The sequence below is a fragment of the Poromitra crassiceps genome, assembly GCF_964638095.1.
Source record: "Poromitra crassiceps genome assembly, chromosome: 30".
NCBI classification, from domain to species: domain Eukaryota; kingdom Metazoa; phylum Chordata; class Actinopteri; order Beryciformes; family Melamphaidae; genus Poromitra; species Poromitra crassiceps.
Window position 1 is genome coordinate 3,894,339 of NC_139652.1, and position 20,476 is coordinate 3,914,814.

General features: G+C 43.1%; 2 protein-coding genes across 2 annotated transcripts in view; both read left to right on the plus strand.

Moving 5' to 3' along the window:
- Positions 1-14,386, plus strand: LOC310800311 (mixed lineage kinase domain-like protein). The gene is made up of 11 exons (XM_083662892.1): positions 1-174; positions 2,214-2,673; positions 3,735-3,815; positions 5,591-5,768; positions 6,866-6,966; positions 7,050-7,185; positions 8,463-8,547; positions 10,508-10,653; positions 11,233-11,282; positions 12,077-12,214; positions 13,133-14,386. The coding sequence occupies exons 2-11, from the start codon at positions 2,220-2,222 to the stop codon at positions 13,177-13,179; spliced, it is 1,416 nt and encodes a 471-aa protein (XP_083519018.1). The 5' UTR covers positions 1-174; positions 2,214-2,219; the 3' UTR covers positions 13,180-14,386.
- Positions 14,387-16,837: 2,451 nt separating this feature from the next.
- The window catches only part of rfwd3 (ring finger and WD repeat domain 3), a 46,384-nt gene continuing 42,745 nt past the window's right edge, over positions 16,838-20,476 (plus strand). Inside the window, exons 1-2 of the mRNA XM_083663283.1 lie at positions 16,838-16,868; positions 19,624-19,752. Coding sequence (XP_083519409.1) covers positions 19,624-19,752 — 129 coding nt within the window. The 5' untranslated portion in view covers positions 16,838-16,868. The remainder of the gene's footprint in view (positions 16,869-19,623; positions 19,753-20,476) is intronic.

Here is a 20,476-nt window from a genome sequence, read left to right on the forward strand (position 1 = left end):
CGGAGAAAGACACCGCTTCGCTTCAGCTAAACTTCAGTTTCAGGTCAAACTCCTCCAGCTGGGATTCGCTCTGAAGCAAATGGAAAAGTGTCTGTAGTGTCGCCTGTCCAGCTGCTGCTTCTGTTCCTCTTCCTCATCTGAGCTGACTGCTGGCTGTCTTCAGACACACAAAGGGTGAGCTCATAGGAGTTGTTTTTAAGTGGTGTAGCTACAGTACGACAGACAGACAGACAGACAGACACACAGACACACAGACAGACAGACAGACAGACACACACACATACACACACACACAGACAGACAGACGGTAGTAGGCTACTGTAGTTTTGCTGATAAAAAATGTTTTCCTGTGCCCTGTGATCATCCACTCACGCCCAGAGACTGAACGCTGGAAGAAGGGGACACACACACACACACACACACACACACACACACACACACACACACACACACACACACACACACACACACACACACACAGAGGAAGTTTCCGTTCCTCCAGTTAAAGCTACAGTGTACAGCCAATATGATTTCATTATAATTTTGTTTTAAATAACAAATTTTGACTATTGCACTATAACTATATTTCATTGAAGGGTTACATTAAACAAACATGTGCCTGTGAGTGCCCACCCTTTGTATTCCGTTTTTTGAATCAAACTGAATCAAACAACCAATTAGCGGTAGCTAGAACGTGAAGTTAGCCAATCACAGCTCATAAACAAGGGGGATTTGGGTTCTGCTCTCTGCTACGTTGGTTATGGAATTGTGCACATTCCATGCATGTTCAAACTGCATACTGCTTTAGCGTGCGGTGGAAGCAGCAGAACTGGTTTCTGTCATGTCCTCAGGCAACAGCTGGAAAGTACTAGTAAGAGTCAAGTAATAATGTTAGAAATGTAATAACATGTAATAAGGAGTAAAGAAAAACAATATGAAAATATGTAAAAGACATGTTGAAATGGAGAAGAGTGAAATGAGGACAAGCTACATGTGTGTCCACTGAGCTTCTTTCCCCCAGCTCCAGCCATAGATATATACATGTGTATATAGATGTACAGTATATATCTATGGCTCCAGCTATAGATATATACACATATATACATATTCACGTATATATCTATGGCTGCAGCCATAGATATATACATGTGTATATAGATGTATATATCTATGGCTCCAGCTATAGATATATACACATATATACATATTCACGTATATGTCTATGGCTGCAGCCATAGATATATACATGTGTATATAGATGTATATATCTATGGCTCCAGCTATAGATATATACACATATATACATATTCACGTATATATCTATGGCTGCAGCCATAGATATATACATGTGTATATAGATGTATATATCTATGGCTCCAGCTATATACACATATATACATATTCACGTATATGTCTATGGCTGCAGCCATAGATATATACATGTGTATATAGATGTATATATCTATGGCTCCAGCTATAGATATATACACATATATACATATTCACGTATAGATTTATATATCTATGACTGCAGCCATAGATATATACATCTATATACACGTATATATACACGTATATACACATATATACACGTATATATCTATGGCTCCAGCCATAGATATATACACATATATACACATATATATACACGTATATACACGTGTATATACACGTATATATCTATGGCTCCAGCCATAGATATATACACGTATATACACGTATATATCTATGGCTCCAGCCATAGATATATACACATATATACACGTATATACACGTATATATCTATGGATCCAGCCATAGATATATACACGTGTATATACGTGTACAGTATATAGTATCTATGGCTGCAGCCATAGATATATACGTGAATATATGTGTATATATACGTGTATATATGTGTATATATCGTGTATATATCTATGGCTGCAGCCATAGATCATAAAGGCAGTATGGATTATACCGGACATCTATTGTAAATATCTGCCATCTGATAAGCCTTGCTAACGTTACGTTATGTTGACCAACCCCTGTTTTAACGTTTGAATGGAGTTTCTAGCTCAAAGTAGGAAGGAGTGAATAGGTTGGAAACAAAAGTGTACAGAATAAAAAATAATATACCTGTGATTGTTGACTCAGCAATCACACAATTATTTCACATTCAGCTTCATTCATTCATTCATGACGTTCTGTGCTTGCTGTTTGCGTCCCTGCAGCCGGTCATGGAGATCGCAGAGCACGTCCTGACCCTTGCCACATCCATCTATCAACTGTGTGAGAAGGTGAAGGGCAACAAGAAGCTGTGTAAGCGTGTCAAACAACGTGTCGATTCGTTGTCCAAGCTGGTAAAGCAGGTGCGGGACCGCGGGCGGGACCGAGGCTGCAAGGACGGGACCTCCGCTGAAGTGGACCAAGTGCTGCGGGAGCTCCGTGGCACCCTGGAGTGGGCCGAGCAGCTGATCAAGAAGTACACCAAAGACAACTGGTTCAAGCACGTTGCGAAGTCCTCCAGCCATGAAGAGGACTTCAACATCCTGAACGAACGTCTGGACCAGACCATCCAGCTGCTGTCCACCTTCCTGCAGGTGGAGCAGGGCAACCTGCTCTACAAAATGGAGCAGGACAGGCAGGAGGACAAGCAGGCCCGCAAGGAGGACGAGGCACACTTGTTGAAAAGTGAGGATGCTCTTTGTTCTTCTTTTGTCTGCCTCTGTGTACAGGAGTGTCATCAGAGGCGGTAGCTGGGTGTATAGGCAGCCGAGCACCCACATGGAAAATGCACCTGATCAGCCTTCAATCATGAGAGACTCGTAGGAAGTTTTAACAAGCTTTATTGAACAAATAACCAGTTTAAGTGTGGCGTATGGCTCCATGATATGATGACGCTCCTCTTGAGATGAGAGAGGGGGGGCGTCAGTGACGTATAGGATAGATAATCCCCCCATAGGGATTTCTACAGGAGCCATGACGTTGGTGGTGATCAGGGGAGGGGGTGGGGCGAGACAACTGCTCCAGTGATGATGAACAGCAGCTGAGGATGATGGCACAAATGTGAGTAATGACGTAGTAGCAAGGGCTCTATATACCACCACCACCGCTTAGGTGATTGGCTCAGCAGATCAGGAGAGACAGATGTCCTTAGCTGATTGGATATTGGGAAATGGAGAAGGGGCAGTTGTGATGTCACTAGTGATGTCACTCAAGTTTTGGTTAAATTCATAAGTGAACCAGATTAACCTGTTACACCTACATTGGAACTATTTCAGTTGGTGCAAGCGTTAAAAGTTTTAGTAATGCATAAACTCGGACTTCGTGAGACTTTACATTCAAACTAGGTTATGTTTGAATTTATGCACAGCTGGTGCAACCAAAACATTTAGGAGGCTAAATATCTGTCGGGTGTCTGTGACTAATCGGCAAGCTCCCCGCTCCCCTGTGAACAGTTCATTTGAACATTTGTGAGCACCCAGCCAACGCTGATTTGCCTCTGATCTGGTGGGGTTTGTCGGCTAGCTCCAAAAACTGTTGCTGAGGGATCGGAGCATCTAGTCTGAACTTGGCTTTAGGGAAGTGACGGATCTGGCCTGAGATCTTCTGCATGTCAGGTGGTGTGTCCGTGAGTCTGACTCTGTTCAGTGTGTGTGACGTGTGTGTGTATACTCTGTTCAGTGTGTGTGACGTGTGTGTATATACTCTGTTCAGTGTGTGTGACGTGTGTGTGTGTATATGTATTTCAGTTCTAACTGAGGAGATGAGGAAAATGGACGTAAATAAAGATGCCAAAGAGCTGAAGAACATGGAGAAGATTGTGGAGACCAGTAAGTGAACTACAACACTTTACTAGTAGTGGTGATAGGCAGGTAGATAGTAGGCACAAATAGGGAGTAACCAAAGGGCGGATCTACAACACTGGTGGGGCACAACATGCAGTGGTGTATAGAGTACTCAAAAACCATACTTAAGTAAAAGTAAAGATATCTTCCCAGAAAAAGACTTTGGTAAAAGTCAAAGTCACTCATTAGAATATTACTTGAGTAAAAGTAAAGGTTTTGTACTTAAGTATCAAAAGTAATTTTCTGATATTAAATGTACTTAAATGTAAAAAGTACAAGTAAATGCTGCAAAAAAAATCTAGCAAAAGACATGCCTGGGCTTGAGTGGAAATCTATTTCTTCTTCTTGACTTTTATAGCCGCTGGCAAACAACGTTATGTTGCATTACAGCCACCAAATGGAATGGCGTGTGGATCGTGATTAACGTAACTTGCAAACTAGGAGCACTGATTTGCCAAACCTGATTGCTTGCAGGCTACGCAATTTCTTCTGATTTTACTTTGTAACTAAGAGGCTTGGGGGAAATGTAGTGGAGTAAAAGTATCCATTTTATTTGGGAAATGTAGTGGAGTAAAAGTGAAAGTTGACAGAAATATAAATACTCAAGTAAAGTACAGATACTCAGAAAAAATACTTAAGTACAGTACTTACTTAAGTATTTATACTTAGTTACATTACACCACTGACAACATGTTTACTGTTGGCTTGTTATTTTCAAGGCTACTGGAGACACGTCTGGCGAAGTCACATTATCTCGGATAGAACAGACGTTAAGATGGATAACAATCAATAACATTCCCTCTATGGGGAAACCTACAGTGGCTGCCTGGAGACATCAAGATATTTTTTATTATTGTGTGGCCATGCATTAGTATCTCATGGCCACGAGATACTAATGCGTGGCCACGACTTACTAATGTGTGGCCCAGGGGCGGAGCGACCCTATCAGCCCAGAGGGGGCGAAGCTTTTAGGGGGGCCCATGAGAAAAATTTGCCTTTTTTGCATGTTTGAATCTATTTTAGCCATATTTAGTGGAATATCTCATTTTAAACATTTAGACTTTATTAAATAAAGTCATTTTAAGTCACACCTGTAAAATAGCTGATAGCCCCTATATCCGAAAACACAATTTGTCACTCATTGAGCCAAGTAATATTATGTCCAAGAAAGCCTACAGTGAAACCACTTTACAGACAAGCTTGTTCTGAAGAAGAAAAAGAAAAACACAGGTTGCCAGCCAGGCCTCTTCAGGCGTCTGTGATCAAAGCTTTGTATAAATAAAATGTACTTACTTACTTACCTAAATACTTTTAGTATAACTTTGTGTCCCGGCAAATGGATTTCAGGCTTAATGTTTGACAACATCAAAGTCAATCCAACTGCATTCACATTCTACTCATTTCGCTGATCATCCGCAGTGACTGTAGCAAACGAGCATAATAAAGTGTCAAAATGAAATGCAATTTCCCAAGAAAGCTGTGTAATAAAATATTATTGTGCGTCAATGTATTGCATTTCATTATCTGTAAAACAAACAAACAAATATATCCGGCTTAATATAATTTTTTACCCATTAGCTCACATCTTTTGACATGACAAGATAACACAAGATCCGACAGTTCTTACAGCATCAGTTGCTACCATTGCTACAGTGAGCGAGCAGGTAGCAGCTAGCCGTCTTCAGAGACGCTGACAGGTCACATGGCTGTTGATGGCCTATGGGGATCAAACATATCAGTGACTTCATCTGTCTTCACAGTAAATAAGCCCAATGCCATCAGCCAGGCCATCCGAGAGATCAAACCGCAGGATGTGGAGTACGATTTCCCCAAGAAGCCTGTCTTCAAAACCTCCAACACTGAGGTTTACAAAGGAGTGTACCACGGCTTCACTGTGGCCATCAAGAGATACATCGACCCGCTCAGCACATCTCCCAAGTACGTTCACTTCTGTTGGTTCAGTGTTAACTTCAGTGTTAACTTCTGTTGGTTCAGTGTTAAGTTTTGTTTGTTAAGTGTTAACTTCTGTTGGTTCAGTGTTAAGTTTTGTTTGTTCAGTGTTAACTTCTGTTGGTTCAGTGTTAAGTTTTGTTTGTTCAGTGTTAACTTCTGTTGGTTCAGTGTTAAGTTTTGTTTGTTCAGTGTTAAGTTTTGCTGGTTCAGTGTTAAGTTTGGTTTGTTCAGTGTTAAGTTTGGTTTGTTCAGTGTTAAGTTTGGTTTGTTCAGTGTTAAGTTTTGTTTGTTCAGTGTTATGTTTTGCTGGTTCAGTGTTAAGTTTAGTTGGTTCAGTGTTACGTTTTGCTGGTTCAGTGCTAAGTTTTGTTTGTTCAGTGTTATGTTTTGCTGGTTCAGTGTTAAGTTTTGTTGGTTCAGTGTTAAGCTTTGTTTGTTCATTGTTAAGTTTTGTTTGCTCAGAGTTATGTTTTGCTGGTTCAGTGTTAAGTTTGGCTGGTCCAGTGTTAGGTTGTGTTTGTTCAGTGTTAAGTTTTGTTTGTTCAGTGTTATGTTTTGCTGGTTCAGTGTTAAGTTTTGTTTGTTCAGTGTTAAGTTTTGTTTGTTCAGTGTTAAGTTTGGTTTGTTTAGTGTTAAGTTGCTGGTTCAGTGTTAAAGGAGAATTCAGTTTTTTTTACACCCCAGACCTTATTTCCAGCTTAAAATATGATGTTTTACTCACCCAAATAACTTTGGTTTCATTCGGATGCCCACAGAAGATATTTAGCTCAGAGTAGGCTCCTCAAACAGGCTATAACGGGCGCAAACGGGGCAAGCTGCATGCACTCTGTAAATAACACCTTTTCTCTCACGCCGTGGTCCATATCCTCATTATATGATCCAGAAATACACGTGAGGCTGTTTGTACGCCTCCGGGCTGTTCTGGTCTCCTCATACGGGGTCTGTGAATCCAAATCTCGTAATTTGGAAATGATACAAACATGGTTGAAAATCGATGGAGTGTTCCTTTAAGTTCTTTCAATGAAGTGTTAAGTTCTGTTGGTTAAGCGTTAACTTTTACTGATTTTCTTTGTCTCTAAAAGAGCGGTGCGGGGAATCTTCTCTCAGGAAGTTGAAACCATGAAACGTTTTGAGTCACCCAACATTCTGCGAATGTTTGGCATCTGTGTTCAGGATGAGAATGGTGAGTCAAGTCCAGTTTCCAATCCAATATCCAATATATATCCAATATATCATTATTAATTAGTGCTGCCTCACTGCCTGAAGGACCCAACCCTCAGTTCTTCATCATCATGGAGTATTGCGAGCTGGGAAGCCTCCGGGAGGTTCTGGACTCGTCCCGTGAACTGTCCTTGAGACAGAGGGCTCGCATGAGTCTGTACGCTGCCCAGGCACTCTACCGGTCAGTCTGTTTTATTTGCACATTTAAATGATATGTGAAATGATAACAGAAAGAACAGGAGAAAATGTTTCAATTGTACAGGTGGGATTAAAACATCTGTGGGATATAAAAAAAGCCATCTCACCTAAAACATCTGAAAGTAGATACAGTAGATACATGTTAGTGTTGGAATGCTATAGGCCTTATGCTGAAGGTCACATGACCAAACCGGAATACAACACTCTCAGCTTCCGCTGCCTGGCTGGGCTCGCTGTAAACATTGAATTGATGGCGGTGATATAACATTATGTACAATTACTAAGATCACATTTGTTTTTATTGTTTTAATTTGATATCCTTTTTGAATATGGTGCTATTTTACACAAGATGCCTCCAGGAGCTACCAAAGATGAGCATGACCGATGTTCATGCGGATCTGATCCCATAGGCTCCACCCGATCTAATAGGTAGCACTCTACCTCCCGCACAAGCTCTGCTTCGCCCCAGAAAGGTGGCATTCCACCCACCCAAAACCAGCCTCTGCTGCCTGGTTTGGGTCCGAGACCCTCTGCCTTCACTGCTACCTGACTGGCAGTGCACCTGACCCCCGTGGTTCTCCCGATAGATGGTGGGTCTGCAGGGTGGGAAAGTGTTCACGTTGCTTCTTCGGGCAAAGCCTGACCGGGCCATCCTCCGGGCAGGGTAGTGTAACGGCGTTGTGTTGGTGGTACTTGCAGCAACCCATGTTAAGGGCTTGTCCAGGGGTGGGTACGAACCGCCGACCTTCGGCTTGGGAGTCCGACATGTTAACCGCCACTCCAAGAGAGCTAGCTCCCTTGGCGGAGCTGATCAACATGCCTTTATACTGGGGAGTGAGTTTAACCAATCCACTCGCTACCACTCGGGACTCACGAGGAATCCGCGCTGATTCACCTCGGTTACACTAGCACCACTCTGAACTCTGAACCATTCTTAGTCTGGTCCCTCTCCTGGGACTCATTTGCAATGGGAATCCCTACCAGGAGCACAAGGCTCAGACAACAATGCTCCCAGGTTCACAGGGACGTACAAACCTCTCCACCACGATAATAATAAAATAATAATAATACAATTTTAAAAATCCAATACGTATCACCTCAAATTCTGAGAGAGAGGATATAGATATATAGTATTGCTGCTTGGTTGATCCACAATATATCCAGATTTTTTTTTATCCATGTTGAATTGTGTTTGGATGTTTTTCTCTGTGTTGAACCACATCTGTGCCACAGTATATCAACTGCCTGCTGTCTCCTCAGGCTGCACCAGACTGAGGAAAAATCCAAACTTCATGGATGCATCAACAGCAGCAAATTCCTGGTGGCTGAAGGCTTCATAGTGAAGGTGCTGTAGTTCCATTCTGTCAAATATCACTATTTTGCAATCTAAGGTTCGAAGGTTATACCCGGAAGTTTCCGTTTTTTACTGCCTGACTTGACGCTACTTGGAATTTGCGGGTCTGCACGTGAATCTTCACAAACGCTGTGTAAACGTTAAATCAAAGGCATGAACGCAACCAGATCCAGATAACCTACCTAGCGATGTCCAATACTGGGAAGCGGGACGACCCTCGCGTCCAAAAATGCTCATTAAATGTGTGTGCTGTGCGAAGCTCTGCAGAAATGAAATCAGATCAAAGCCATGAGCCTTTCAATCCAGCAACATGTAGCCTGTTGGCTGATGCACACAGAGCAGGTTTGATCTTCATTTGGAAAAACTGAAACGGCATGATGTTTTTTTTGCTCGCTCATTCACATCGACTATTTATATAATAATAATCTGTCACGCTGGCTTTCTGTCTCTGTCCTCATGCACTCACTGAGCTGACTGCTTCACCCCTCTGGAGGGGGGGAAGACAATCCGCTTGGCTCGAGGGTCCTTACCTCCGGATAGTAGGAGGGTCGCGGGAGCGCGCATAGCTCACCAAAATGTGTTCATACATACACCACCATCCGGATGCCCTCTAGATAACTCCCGAATTCCAAGGCTGTCTGAAAGCGGCTAAAGTGTAGACAAGTTACACATCAAACCAGCACATCAAAGTTGCCTTCCACCCAGTGCATGTTGGGATTGAATAAAGCCTCTTCTTAAGTGGAATCCGTATTATAACCCGCTCCTAGCCGGTTGGCCTGCATGTTAAACAACAATTAACCAGCCTACGTGCACTCCCGCGTCTCTGTATCTTATTCACCCCGGCCGCCGGTGTAAGATCCGCTTCCATGCATCCGCAGCTGCTGTTAAACAGTGGCAAGTCATGATCCGCAGATGTCTGAGTGGGCGGGTGTGGCTCTTCGTGACGTTGCTAGCGAGTAGGCGTGTTGTAGATGACGTCGCTCGGGCAATCGCTAATATCAATGAGCAAACTCACGGTTTCCTCAAGTGCTGCAAAAACGGCTTGAATTGTTTGGCAGAGGGATCCCAACGCGCTTCAGCTATGCAGGCAGCCAGGTCCAGTGCATCAGGAGGGACGCTTACTGCTGCGCTGCTTGCTTGCTCCCATGTCAGAAAAAGCCTAACTTTTGTGGGGAGAAATACATTGAAAACTAGTCAGATATGACTTGAATGCCACTTGTAAAATAAATCACCCACAGTGATTGACGACGGTCCGACCACTATTTTGACTGGGCGGCTTTATGTAGCCTAACAAGGCGGATTTTTTGACACATTGCCACCCCTCGTGATCAGAATGACTCCGTTAAAACGGCATGTTTTTGAAGTCTCCAGATTTGCAGCCAATTCTATTGTGTGAGGCAGCCATTTGAGGCAGGCAGTGTTGTGTGACTGTGCGTCCACACTGCGGAGAGGATAGGAGCTGACTGACTGATAGCCTATATCGAGACATATAGGCCTAGCCTAACTTTTGTGGGGAGAAATAAATTTAAAACTAGTCAGATATGACTTGAATGCCACTTGTAAAATAAATCACCCACAGTGATTGACGACGGTGTGACCACTATTTTGACTGCCTCATTTTTGCCACAATGCCAATGGACCCTCTGTTAAAACGGCATGTTTTTGAATGGAGTTTGGTTACAAATTCGCTAAAGCTGTTTCCTATCACATTTCTTGTTATCGATACATGCTACTGCGCCCCTCCCCCCCCCCCCCCCCCCGCGCCCACTGGCAGAAAAAACAAATCATATCCAGTTGTTTCTAAACAAAGACCCCTCATGTTTAAAAAGGTAAAACCTGAAAATATCCTGCTCTCTCTAGCCTGACATGATCCAGACTTCATGTTTAAAAGGCACTTAAGTGTGCAGAGAGAGAGTGAATGAACTGTAGATGTATGATTGTTTTGGTGCAGCTGGGCGGGTTGGAGCTGGCCAAAACAGAAACATCTCTGAAGAAGAAGTCATCAGAGAAGAGCAAGATCAGCTCTCTGTGCTACAGCTCTCCCCAGCAGCTCAATGACCTCAACCTGGTCTACAACAAGCAGTGTGAGATGTACAGGTCAGAACCAGCAGCTTCTTATGTTACCATTCAGCACAGTCACACAGCTGCTTCTCCAGAGGTGGAGACTCGAGTCACATATCTTGGACTGGAGTCACAGCTTCCTTTAATGACTGAGACTTGATGCATGAAGAGAAGACTTGAGACATGGCTTGACTTGTGACTTGACTCTGACTTGTACTTTGATGACCCGAAAAGGTTTCTAAAGTCTTGACTTGAGATCTTGTGTTTGTGTAAATGACTTTGATTGAAAGTGATGTGATCTGTTCCAGTGGATGGCTGAATTCAAATTCTGTTTTCCGAATTTGTATGGAATGATTGAATTGATTGAAGTTGAAACTGAGTATAGAAATCAAATTCATGACACTCTTACGAGGTTTTTATCATATTAAAACCATATTGCATCGAAAAGTCCTACATACAGTATTTCTAGATATTGAGTTAATTTATTTAGACGTGAGCCTTTACTTGAGACTTGTGCTTCATGACTTGAGACTGATGGACAAAATGAATGGCTGAATAAATTGATGAAGTAATGAATCAAACCGTCCTCAATCCTATGGAAATATTGTCTTTCAGCTTTGGGATCGTCTTGTGGGAAATTGTGACCCGTAAGATACCATTTGAAGGTTTGTATCTGCATCAACACACCGGCAGGAATACACTGTCAGCAGGGAAATGTCTCGTCCTCTTCCGCTCGGGGAGGATCGTGATCAGGGGCAAGAAGTTTGGGTCAGGTGACCAGTTTAGTAGCTCATTTTAGATGTTCTGCACAGATTCCACCAGCGACTTGTTTGGCCTGTTGCATGATGGTTAGAACATTTGTCTGACTTGCTCCGACTGCGTGAGCCACGGGACTCTCGTGGGAGCGAGGCGGGCGCAGATTTGGAGCAAAGCGCTGCAGTTTCTCTCCACCAGCTGCACCTCGACTGCAGAGCTCAGAGGATGACGAGAAACGCATCGAGCTGAGCTGAAACGTTACTCGAGTACTGACGTTACAAATGAGTACACGAGTACTCCTGCCCATCCCTAATAAATACCACCTGTAATGCCTACATTATAATAAAAATACGTAATCTGAAGGGCTGGGTCGTTTGAGCAGTAAGTGTGGGTGGCGCTAATGCACATTTGAATTTGTTTACTAATGCTGCTAAACACAACTGTAGAAGAAGAAAAGGAGCAGTGAGTGTGCAGTTGGGGGTGTTGGGCTTGTTGATGCCTCGCCTCGCCATCCTGTGGTGTTCAGAGGATACTACATAGCCAGCTCATTAATTCAGAACTACAGACAGTTTCACTGGAACTACTTGGGTGTCCATCATCAGGAATTAATGGACACCTTGCAGCCAATCAGAATTGAGTATTCATCCAGGCCATGGTATAGAAATAAATAAGCGATGTCTCTGAGCTGTCCCTCTGTGTCCAGGTTGTAAAAACCAGGAAGTCTTTCAGAAGGTGTCTAAAGGATTCCAGGAGCCTCTTCCCCCCGACTGTCCTGAGAGCCTGCGTCAGCTGATCAACGCCTGCCGCGCCGTCGACGATTTCCAAAGACCCTCAGCTGGAGGTGCGCCTTCATTTTACATTTTCACTGCTGCACCGAGCACTGCTCGCCCTGTCCCCCACTCAGACACCCTGCTGCACCGAGCACTGCTCGCCCTGTCCCCCACTCAGACACACTGCTGCACAGAGCACTGCTCGCCCTGTCCCCCACTCAGACACCCTGCTGCACCGAGCACTGCTCGCCCTGTCCCCCACTCAGACACAGAGGTGTGCAGCAAAGTTTATTTCTATTGGACGGGCATGGTGGCTCAGTGGTTAGCACTGTTGCCTCACAGGAAGAAGGTCCTGGGTTAGAACCCCGGTCCATCCCAGGTCCTTTCTGTGTGGAGTTTGCATATTCGCCACTTCACTTTGTAACTGTGTTTTGAAAAGTGCTATAAAAATTAAGTTTATTATTATTATTATTATTAATATTATTATTATTATTATTATTATTAATTAATATTATTATTATAACTGTTTGGACACTGTGATGAAACAGCCTGGTCTCCAGAATAAAACGTTGGCATGTTGCATATTGTGTATACTACACCTGTAGAGGTCGTTTAAATTGTGACAGTCTGCTATTGAAATAGCACGGTGGAAAGTGAGGGTGCTGTGCCCGGGGTGGTGGCTGGACGTAAGCCTTTGCCTCGCAGTCTACATTTAAACCATAAGTCACATTTGACGTTTTTGTTATTTAAGCCTAATGCAAACCATAACCCTAACCTTAACCTTGTTTTACTTGCCTAAACAACCAAAGTAGTTTTTATTTGCGTTTAGGTTCTGCTATCCCTGGTTTGCAGAAACGTAAAATGCTGACGTCTTATTATTCTGGTGACTGGGTTGGATGAACATCTGCTGTAACAGTAACAGCAACAGTGATGAATGATGATGATGTCTCTCCTCTAAAAGTAACAGTGATGATGTCTCTCCTCCACAGTTCTGGTGGATAACCTGCGCAAAGTGGTGCTGAAGTTAGAGGACTGAAGCACCTCCTCCCACCTGTCTGTCTGTCTGTCTGTCTGTCTGTCTGTCTGTCTGTCTGTCTGTCTGTCCGGCCATGTGCCCCTCTGTCTGTGTGTCCCTAACTTCTGGATCTGATGGTCAGAATGAAGCTGTCTGGAAGCTGCTGGGTTTACTCTTTAAAGGGTTAAATGCTGTGATGTGGATGTAGTTTTTATTCCAGGTGGAAGGCGCGGGGGGGGGGGGGGGGGGGTCCACACCAGTTGTGATGTGAAGACCCTGGTGCGAAGCTCTTCACTACATAATATTATTGATGTAGGAAAACACATTGTGAGAATTGACTCCCACCACTGTCAAATGTCCCACTGTAATGTTGACTTTGTGCCACTAGGCAATGAATGGGACTGACTCAAGGTGGATCTACTGGGCCGTTCCTTTAAAACTGGGAGCGAAGGATTTCACGGTTGAGTGGCGTCACACCCGAGTTGTCGACGTTCCATCAAAACAGTCGGGAAACCAGCCAGGGTTAAAACCAGCCAGGGTTAGCTCTAGCCAGGGTTAGCTCTAGCCAGGGTTAGCTCTAGCCAGGGTTAGCTCTAGCCAGGCTGGCCATTGACAAGTTAGCAATAACAGTTGATAACAATGCAGTTTGCTGTATTTTGCACATGCAAACACTGTGCTGTGTATGCAGCTGTTTTAATGATGACACACACAAAAGACAGAAGTGCTAATAAACAGTATTTATTACGATTTTAACTGTTGATGCGCGGAGCAGCCATCTTGGACTTTTGAGGTCGAGGTTGAGAAAATGGAAGCACAGGTGACGTTAGCATCGCTAGCTCATTACTTTTGAACTGTCACATTCCCGTTTCCCAGTTTTAATGGAACGGCCCATACATACAGTACATCACTGGTGGGCTTGTTAGCATTATTATTATTATTGTTAGCAAAGTGAAATCAAATCAACCTGAAACATGGTGAGTTGTGCCTCTGTCTGTACTGATACTGCAGCTGGAATGAATGGTGGTTGAATGATTATTACAACTATTACTAATAGAGGACCGCAGGGATGATCTATTTTTGTAGGCTCACCCAGAAGTCCTCACGCTGCTGGTCCAGGAGCCTGTCAATCACGCCCCAAAACATACTCTTTTTTTTTTATCATCTAATGGGACCATAATTTCCTAAATGAACATCATGCTGTATTACAATATGAATATGATACCTTATTAAAGAATGATGACAAACTCCCTTTGCTTGTGGCTTCTGTATGAACTCCTGTGCTGTTTGGCTGCTGGAGAAGAAACTGCCACTGCTCATCTGGAACAATTACATCTAACATTCCAATGGCAGATTTCAATCTAAGCTTTGACTTCATAGAAAAATAGAAAATCTGTAATAATTATGATGATGATGTCAATATTTTTGAGAGACAGCAGAAGAGCATGCACATCCACTCAGTGTTGCTGGTGCAGGACAAACAATTGATCAGCAATAGGAAAAAGTTAGCAATAACAGTTGATAATGCAGTTTGCAGTGTTTTGCACATGCAAACACGCCATTCACCCATTCACACACCGAAGGCGGCAAGCTGCCACGCAGGGTGCTGGCACAGCCATCGGGAGCAATTTGGGGTTCAGTGACTTGCCCAAGGACACTTTGACATGTGGACTGGAGGAGCCGGGGCTCGAACCACCAACCTTCTGATTGGTGGACAACCCGCTCTACCTCCTGAGCCACAAAATAAAAATAAATAAAAAATAGACATCCAAACAAATCCGTAGGTACCAGCATGTGGGTGTAACATAGCTCCAAAGTCGGCACAGTTTTTCACAAATGTAAATGGGCATGACTACTCAATTGGGTCCCTTGACCTCTCACATCAAGATATAGCTTTAGCTTAGCTTTAGCATAGCTTTACACCATATCTGACATATGTCATCTACATAGGGTATATGAGCTCCAGGGTCCTAAAGACAGTGTTCTGCATGCAGTGAAAATATGTTATTTTTTGTTTCCCTATTTCTACACACTGTGGTGCCAAAACAGTCATGGCTACAAAGCTGAGTCTCCTGTGAATCCAAAGAGCCCAATCACATGAATGTGTGATGAAATATGGCCTCATCAAAATGTGATTATACAATTTGTTTTACTTGACCTTATACTTACCTTGTTTGTTTGTTTGTTTGTTGTATAGGATCTTCCATGGTCTTGCCCCCCACCCCGCCTTTCAGCAAATTAGTGACAAATCGCAACACCAGTGTGAGAACTACAAGAGCCTCCACTAGAGGGGACTGTTGCGTGCCTTTTAGATTAACTAAATTCAGTCAATCGCATTCACAGTCAAAGCGGGCAGGCTGTGGAACACCCTGCCAGCAGTAATTAAAGGCTGCAGTACTCTGAAAGGTTTTAAATCCTCTATTAAGAAGTGGCTGAGAGAGGGTCAGTCTTGTGGCCACCTATAGTCATTGGTGTGGTCTCATATACTATTTCTTTTGTGCTATGACATTATTTATTTTTTACCACTAGCCTACCTAATTTGCCAATGTGTGATTTTAGTGGATTGCTATCTACCTCTATGTGTTCTATTCCACTGTTATGCGCATTGTATATGTATTATCTTGCTAATAGTAAGTATCATTTTTTGTCATGTATCTTGATTGTTTAGACATTAGGATTTTCTTTTAATTGCTGTATTTGATATGTACTGTGTGCGCACCGGACTCTGTGTGCCCAGGGACTACAGATGCAAATTAACTTTTAGCTATCTCTGGTGCAATATATTTATTGTGTACTGTCCCTGCTTAAATAAACAATAAAGATAAAGATAAAGATTACCTTATATATAAAATGACCTCTTGTGAGCTCTAGGATAATCACAGCCTTGTTAAATAAACTCTCTAGTCTAGACCCAGAATAGATACATATATGTATGGGAAGTCCAGGTACATTGAAGTGTGTTTTTATGAGCCATTTTCAGAAAATAGAGCTTGTCAGAAATTCAAAGGCCCCATTGTTTGAATTTGTATAGCAACAGATACCAGATCAGCCCAAAATTTACCAAAATCAAAGATCAGCCCAATTTTTTTAAATTTTTTTATTTAATCAAAAAATAAATTAGAAAATGTTTCTGTATTGGTTTGCAAAAGCTACAGGGAAGATCAATATCAGTAAACCCAGCGGGTATATCTTAGGTTTTGAAGTTTGCTTCTTCCATCATCTAGATCCTTTTTATTTTATTTTTCAATTTGTTGTTGTTATTTTTTGTATTCATTTAAATCATCTCGATCATCTCAATATACGATCTTTACTGATGACGTTTCAGCAGGATGGGGCGGGCCGCACGGACTGGCGCCGGGAGATTCGAGCCTTCCAGCCCGTCTACCAGCATCTCCCGGGAAAACCGAGTCCGAGTCCCGCTCTGATCTGACGGAGAAACACCCAAACACAGACCACCACCTCCCCAACACATCACAACACGCTGATCCGTGTCATGCTGCTGCTCCACACGGCCTGTCACAGCGGAACAAGCCGCAATTAACGCTAGGCTTCTCTTCAGGTCTGTCTCTCTCTCAGCCTGCTAGCTTGGCGTTAGCTGTAGCCTGTTTAGCTAGCCGTGCTAACGAGCTAACCAAGCTAACGTCTCTCCTACAGGCAAGCTTTCTACGAGAAATAACGTTCAAGTCACCGTCAGCAGTGTGTTCTTCTTGAAGGTACGGACATCGCAATGCATGTTAACGTTACTATATTATAATAACGTTATGTTGGTAAATAGCGGGATACGTGCTTGGTAACCAACACGTTGATGTTTGTCATGTTGATGGCTGTTTGTTGTGTTGTTATGTGCTGTCAGGCCTGTAAAGTGCATTAATGAACAAGCAGTGAAGTGGACTGAACAACTGAACTGAGGGATCTGATGTTAGTTTGCTTCCCGTGCTAGGCCTCATACGCCTCGGTGTCAAGTGTTGTCCCCCACCCCGTAGCAGCAGGTTAGCTAGCGTTAGCTCATCACGGCTAGCAGCAGCAGGTTAGCTCATCACGGCTACAGTAGCAGCAAGTCAAGATGCAAAGGAAGCCACAGCCTCGTTTCTCAGGCCGACTGCTCACTGCTGATGGACTGTCAATCTGTGCACCCAGATATAAACCTTAACGGATAGCTAGCGAGTTACACAACATGCAGGTTGTGTAACGTTGAGTGTGTAACGTTATGCAGCTGGTCGTCTACTTTGAATTTGGTTTTGTAACGTCTGTATGAACCCTAGGAAGAGCTTACGCCACAAAGCCAATCTGATACTGGAGATTTGGTATCTTTCCTTTCATGTTTTTTTTCCTCAGTGAGTGCAAAACCATACAGCAACCGTACAAAGTCTTGAAAGTTTGGAAAATGCTTGATTTTAACTGTCATGTTTTCAAGGTTAGGAATATGCTTGAATTTGAATATACTTGAATTTGAATACACCCCTTGAAAATGCTTTATTTTCAACATAATCTGTTTAATCTTCTACACAGTAGTGTTAATTTCGAAAACGATGACGAAAAATGTTCGTCGACTACCTTTTCCCCCCAAGACTAAGACGAGACTAAAATACTCAAACTTTTAGTTGACTAAAACTTGACTAAACAACAAGAACAGGATGAGGTTTACCAAATATGATAAAAATGAACAAGGACATTTGACATAAGAGTAAGACTAAATAAAAAAATACACGACAAAATGAACACTAATTATAGACCTCAATGCAGCAGCTCAGTTTCCTGTGTTGCAGCATCATAGATGCAGCTGACATTTATCTGTCTTAAAAACACATTTACAGAGATCGCAGTTACAACAGAACCCGCCCAGTCTGAGCTAAGGGTCTTATCTATCGCAGCAATAGAGCTCAACAGACACATGACTTTTCGTGATGTAATTTGCCCCACGGAAGTGAAAAAACAACAGGGGGAAAAAACGACCCCCCCCGTAGTTATTTTTTGTTCTCGCTTAAACCAAATGTTTATGGTTTTATGGTTGGCTTGGTTCGAGCCTTAAAACCGTAACAATTTTGGATTTATCGAGATGTCTATGGAGAAAATGGACGGCGGAACTTACTTCCGGGGCAAATTACGTCACGAGAAGTCACGTGCCTGTTAAGCTCTATGTTTGCGTTGCATTAAATTTAAATGTTGTCCCATGTGTTGCTCTATGCGTTGTTCCATGTGTTGCTCTATGCGTTGTTCCATGTGTTGCTCTATGCGTTGTCCCATGTGTTGCTCTATGCGTTGTCCCATGTGTTGCTCTATGCGTTGTTCCATGTGTTGCTCTATGCGTTGTTCCATGTGTTGCTCTATGCGTTGTCCCATGTGTTGCTCTATGCGTTGTCCCATGTGTTGCTCTATGCGTTGTCCCATGTGTTGCTCTATGCGTTGTTCCATGTGTTGCTCTATGCGTTGTTCCATGTGTTGCTCTATGCGTTGTTCATGTGTTGCTCTATGCGTTGTCCCATGCGTTGCTCTATGCGTTGTTCCATGTGTTGCTCTATGCGTTGTTCCATGTGTTGCTCTATGCGTTGTTCATGTGTTGCTCTATGTGTTGTCCCATGTGTTGCTCTATGCGTTGTCCCATGTGTTGCTCTATGCGTTGTCCCATGTGTTGCTCTATGCGTTGTTCCATGTGTTGCTCTATGCGTTGTTCCATGTGTTGCTCTATGCGTTGTCCCATGTGTTGCTCTATGCGTTGTCCCATGTGTTGCTCTATGCGTTGTCCCATGTGTTGCTCTATGCGTTGTCCCATGTGTTGCTCTATGCGTTGTTCATGTGTTGCTCTATGCGTTGTTCATGTGTTGCTCTATGCGTTGTCCCATGTGTTGCTCTATGCGTTGTTCCATGTGTTGCTCTATGCGTTGTCCCATGTGTTGCTCTATGCGTTGTCCCATGTGTTGCTCTATGCGTTGTTCACGTGTTGCTCTATGCGTTGTCCCATGTGTTGCTCTATGCGTTGTCCCATGTGTTGCTCTATGCGTTGTTCCATGTGTTGCTCTATGCGTTGTCCCATGTGTTGCTCTATGCGTTGTTCCATGTGTTGCTCTATGCGTTGTCCCATGTGTTGCTCTATGCGTTGTCCCATGTGTTGCTCTATGCGTTGTTCCATGTGTTCCTTGCATGGTCGTATGTTATCAGAAATCAGAAATAATTTATTGATCTCCGAGGGGAAATTATGCAATGCTAGTGCTACGGTTGCTCACATTCAAGTAGGGAAATATATAAGCACAGGGAAAATTATATAAGAATAGACTAAGGCAGATAAATAAAATATGTGAAAATAAAAATACATGTGTTAAATATGTGCATTATTCTATTTATCAAGTACTATAGAATAAGAGTATGAAATATGTACCAGTAGTACAACACAGTAATATATATACAACAGTGTGGATCTAGTAGTAGTAAGTTGCAGATAGTAAACGGAAGCGGCCTGTGTTCACTTTGCAGATGGAGGAGATGGAGGTGGAGCAGGTAGACTTCTTCCTGGAGCTGCTGAGCGGAGCCGGCAGGCAGGCAGAGGTGGGCGACGCCGACGCCGCCGTCCAGGTGCCGGTTGGCCAGGTGCAGGACGCCGAGGTAGGGGTGAAACGATTAGCGCTGTAATGATAAACCATGATCTAATTCCTGACGTTAGTTTTACCGTTTCATATTTTAATGATTCAAATCATGTAGGTTTGATGACCGCGATTATCGTTGCTGCTGTTGCACAATGCACTGTTATTAAAATAATGTGTCCAAATTGCACCAAATCCTATTGGCTCTGTTATTATTTTTAATGTTTATGCAAGCAGAAAATTGCATAAATGTCCTAATTAGGTATTCATAGTGAATGCTGGGAAACCTATTGTTTCTGTCCAGATTCTTATTATTCTTATTATATTATAAGCAAGTAAAAATGTCCCGGGTTCGCCTGGTCATCATTTTGTTGTTGTTTCCTACCAATCCTCAGGTACGGCTACATTAGTGCGTTCATCACTGCAGGCATGAAACTGTCTAACTGACAATTGAAAAGTATCAGTTAATGTTACTCTTTACCGTCAACACGTGCCAGTTCTTTACCGTCCAACACGTGCCAGTTCTTTACCGTCCAACACGTGCCAGTTCTTTACCGTCCAACATGTGCCAGTTCTTTACCGTCCAACACGTGCCAGTTCTTTACCGTCCAACACGTGCCAGTTCTTTACCGTCCAACATGTGCTAGTTCTTTACCGTCCAACACGTGCCAGTTCTTTACCGTCCAACATGTGCTAGTTCTTTACCGTCCAACACGTGCCAGTTCTTTACCGTCCAACACGTGCCA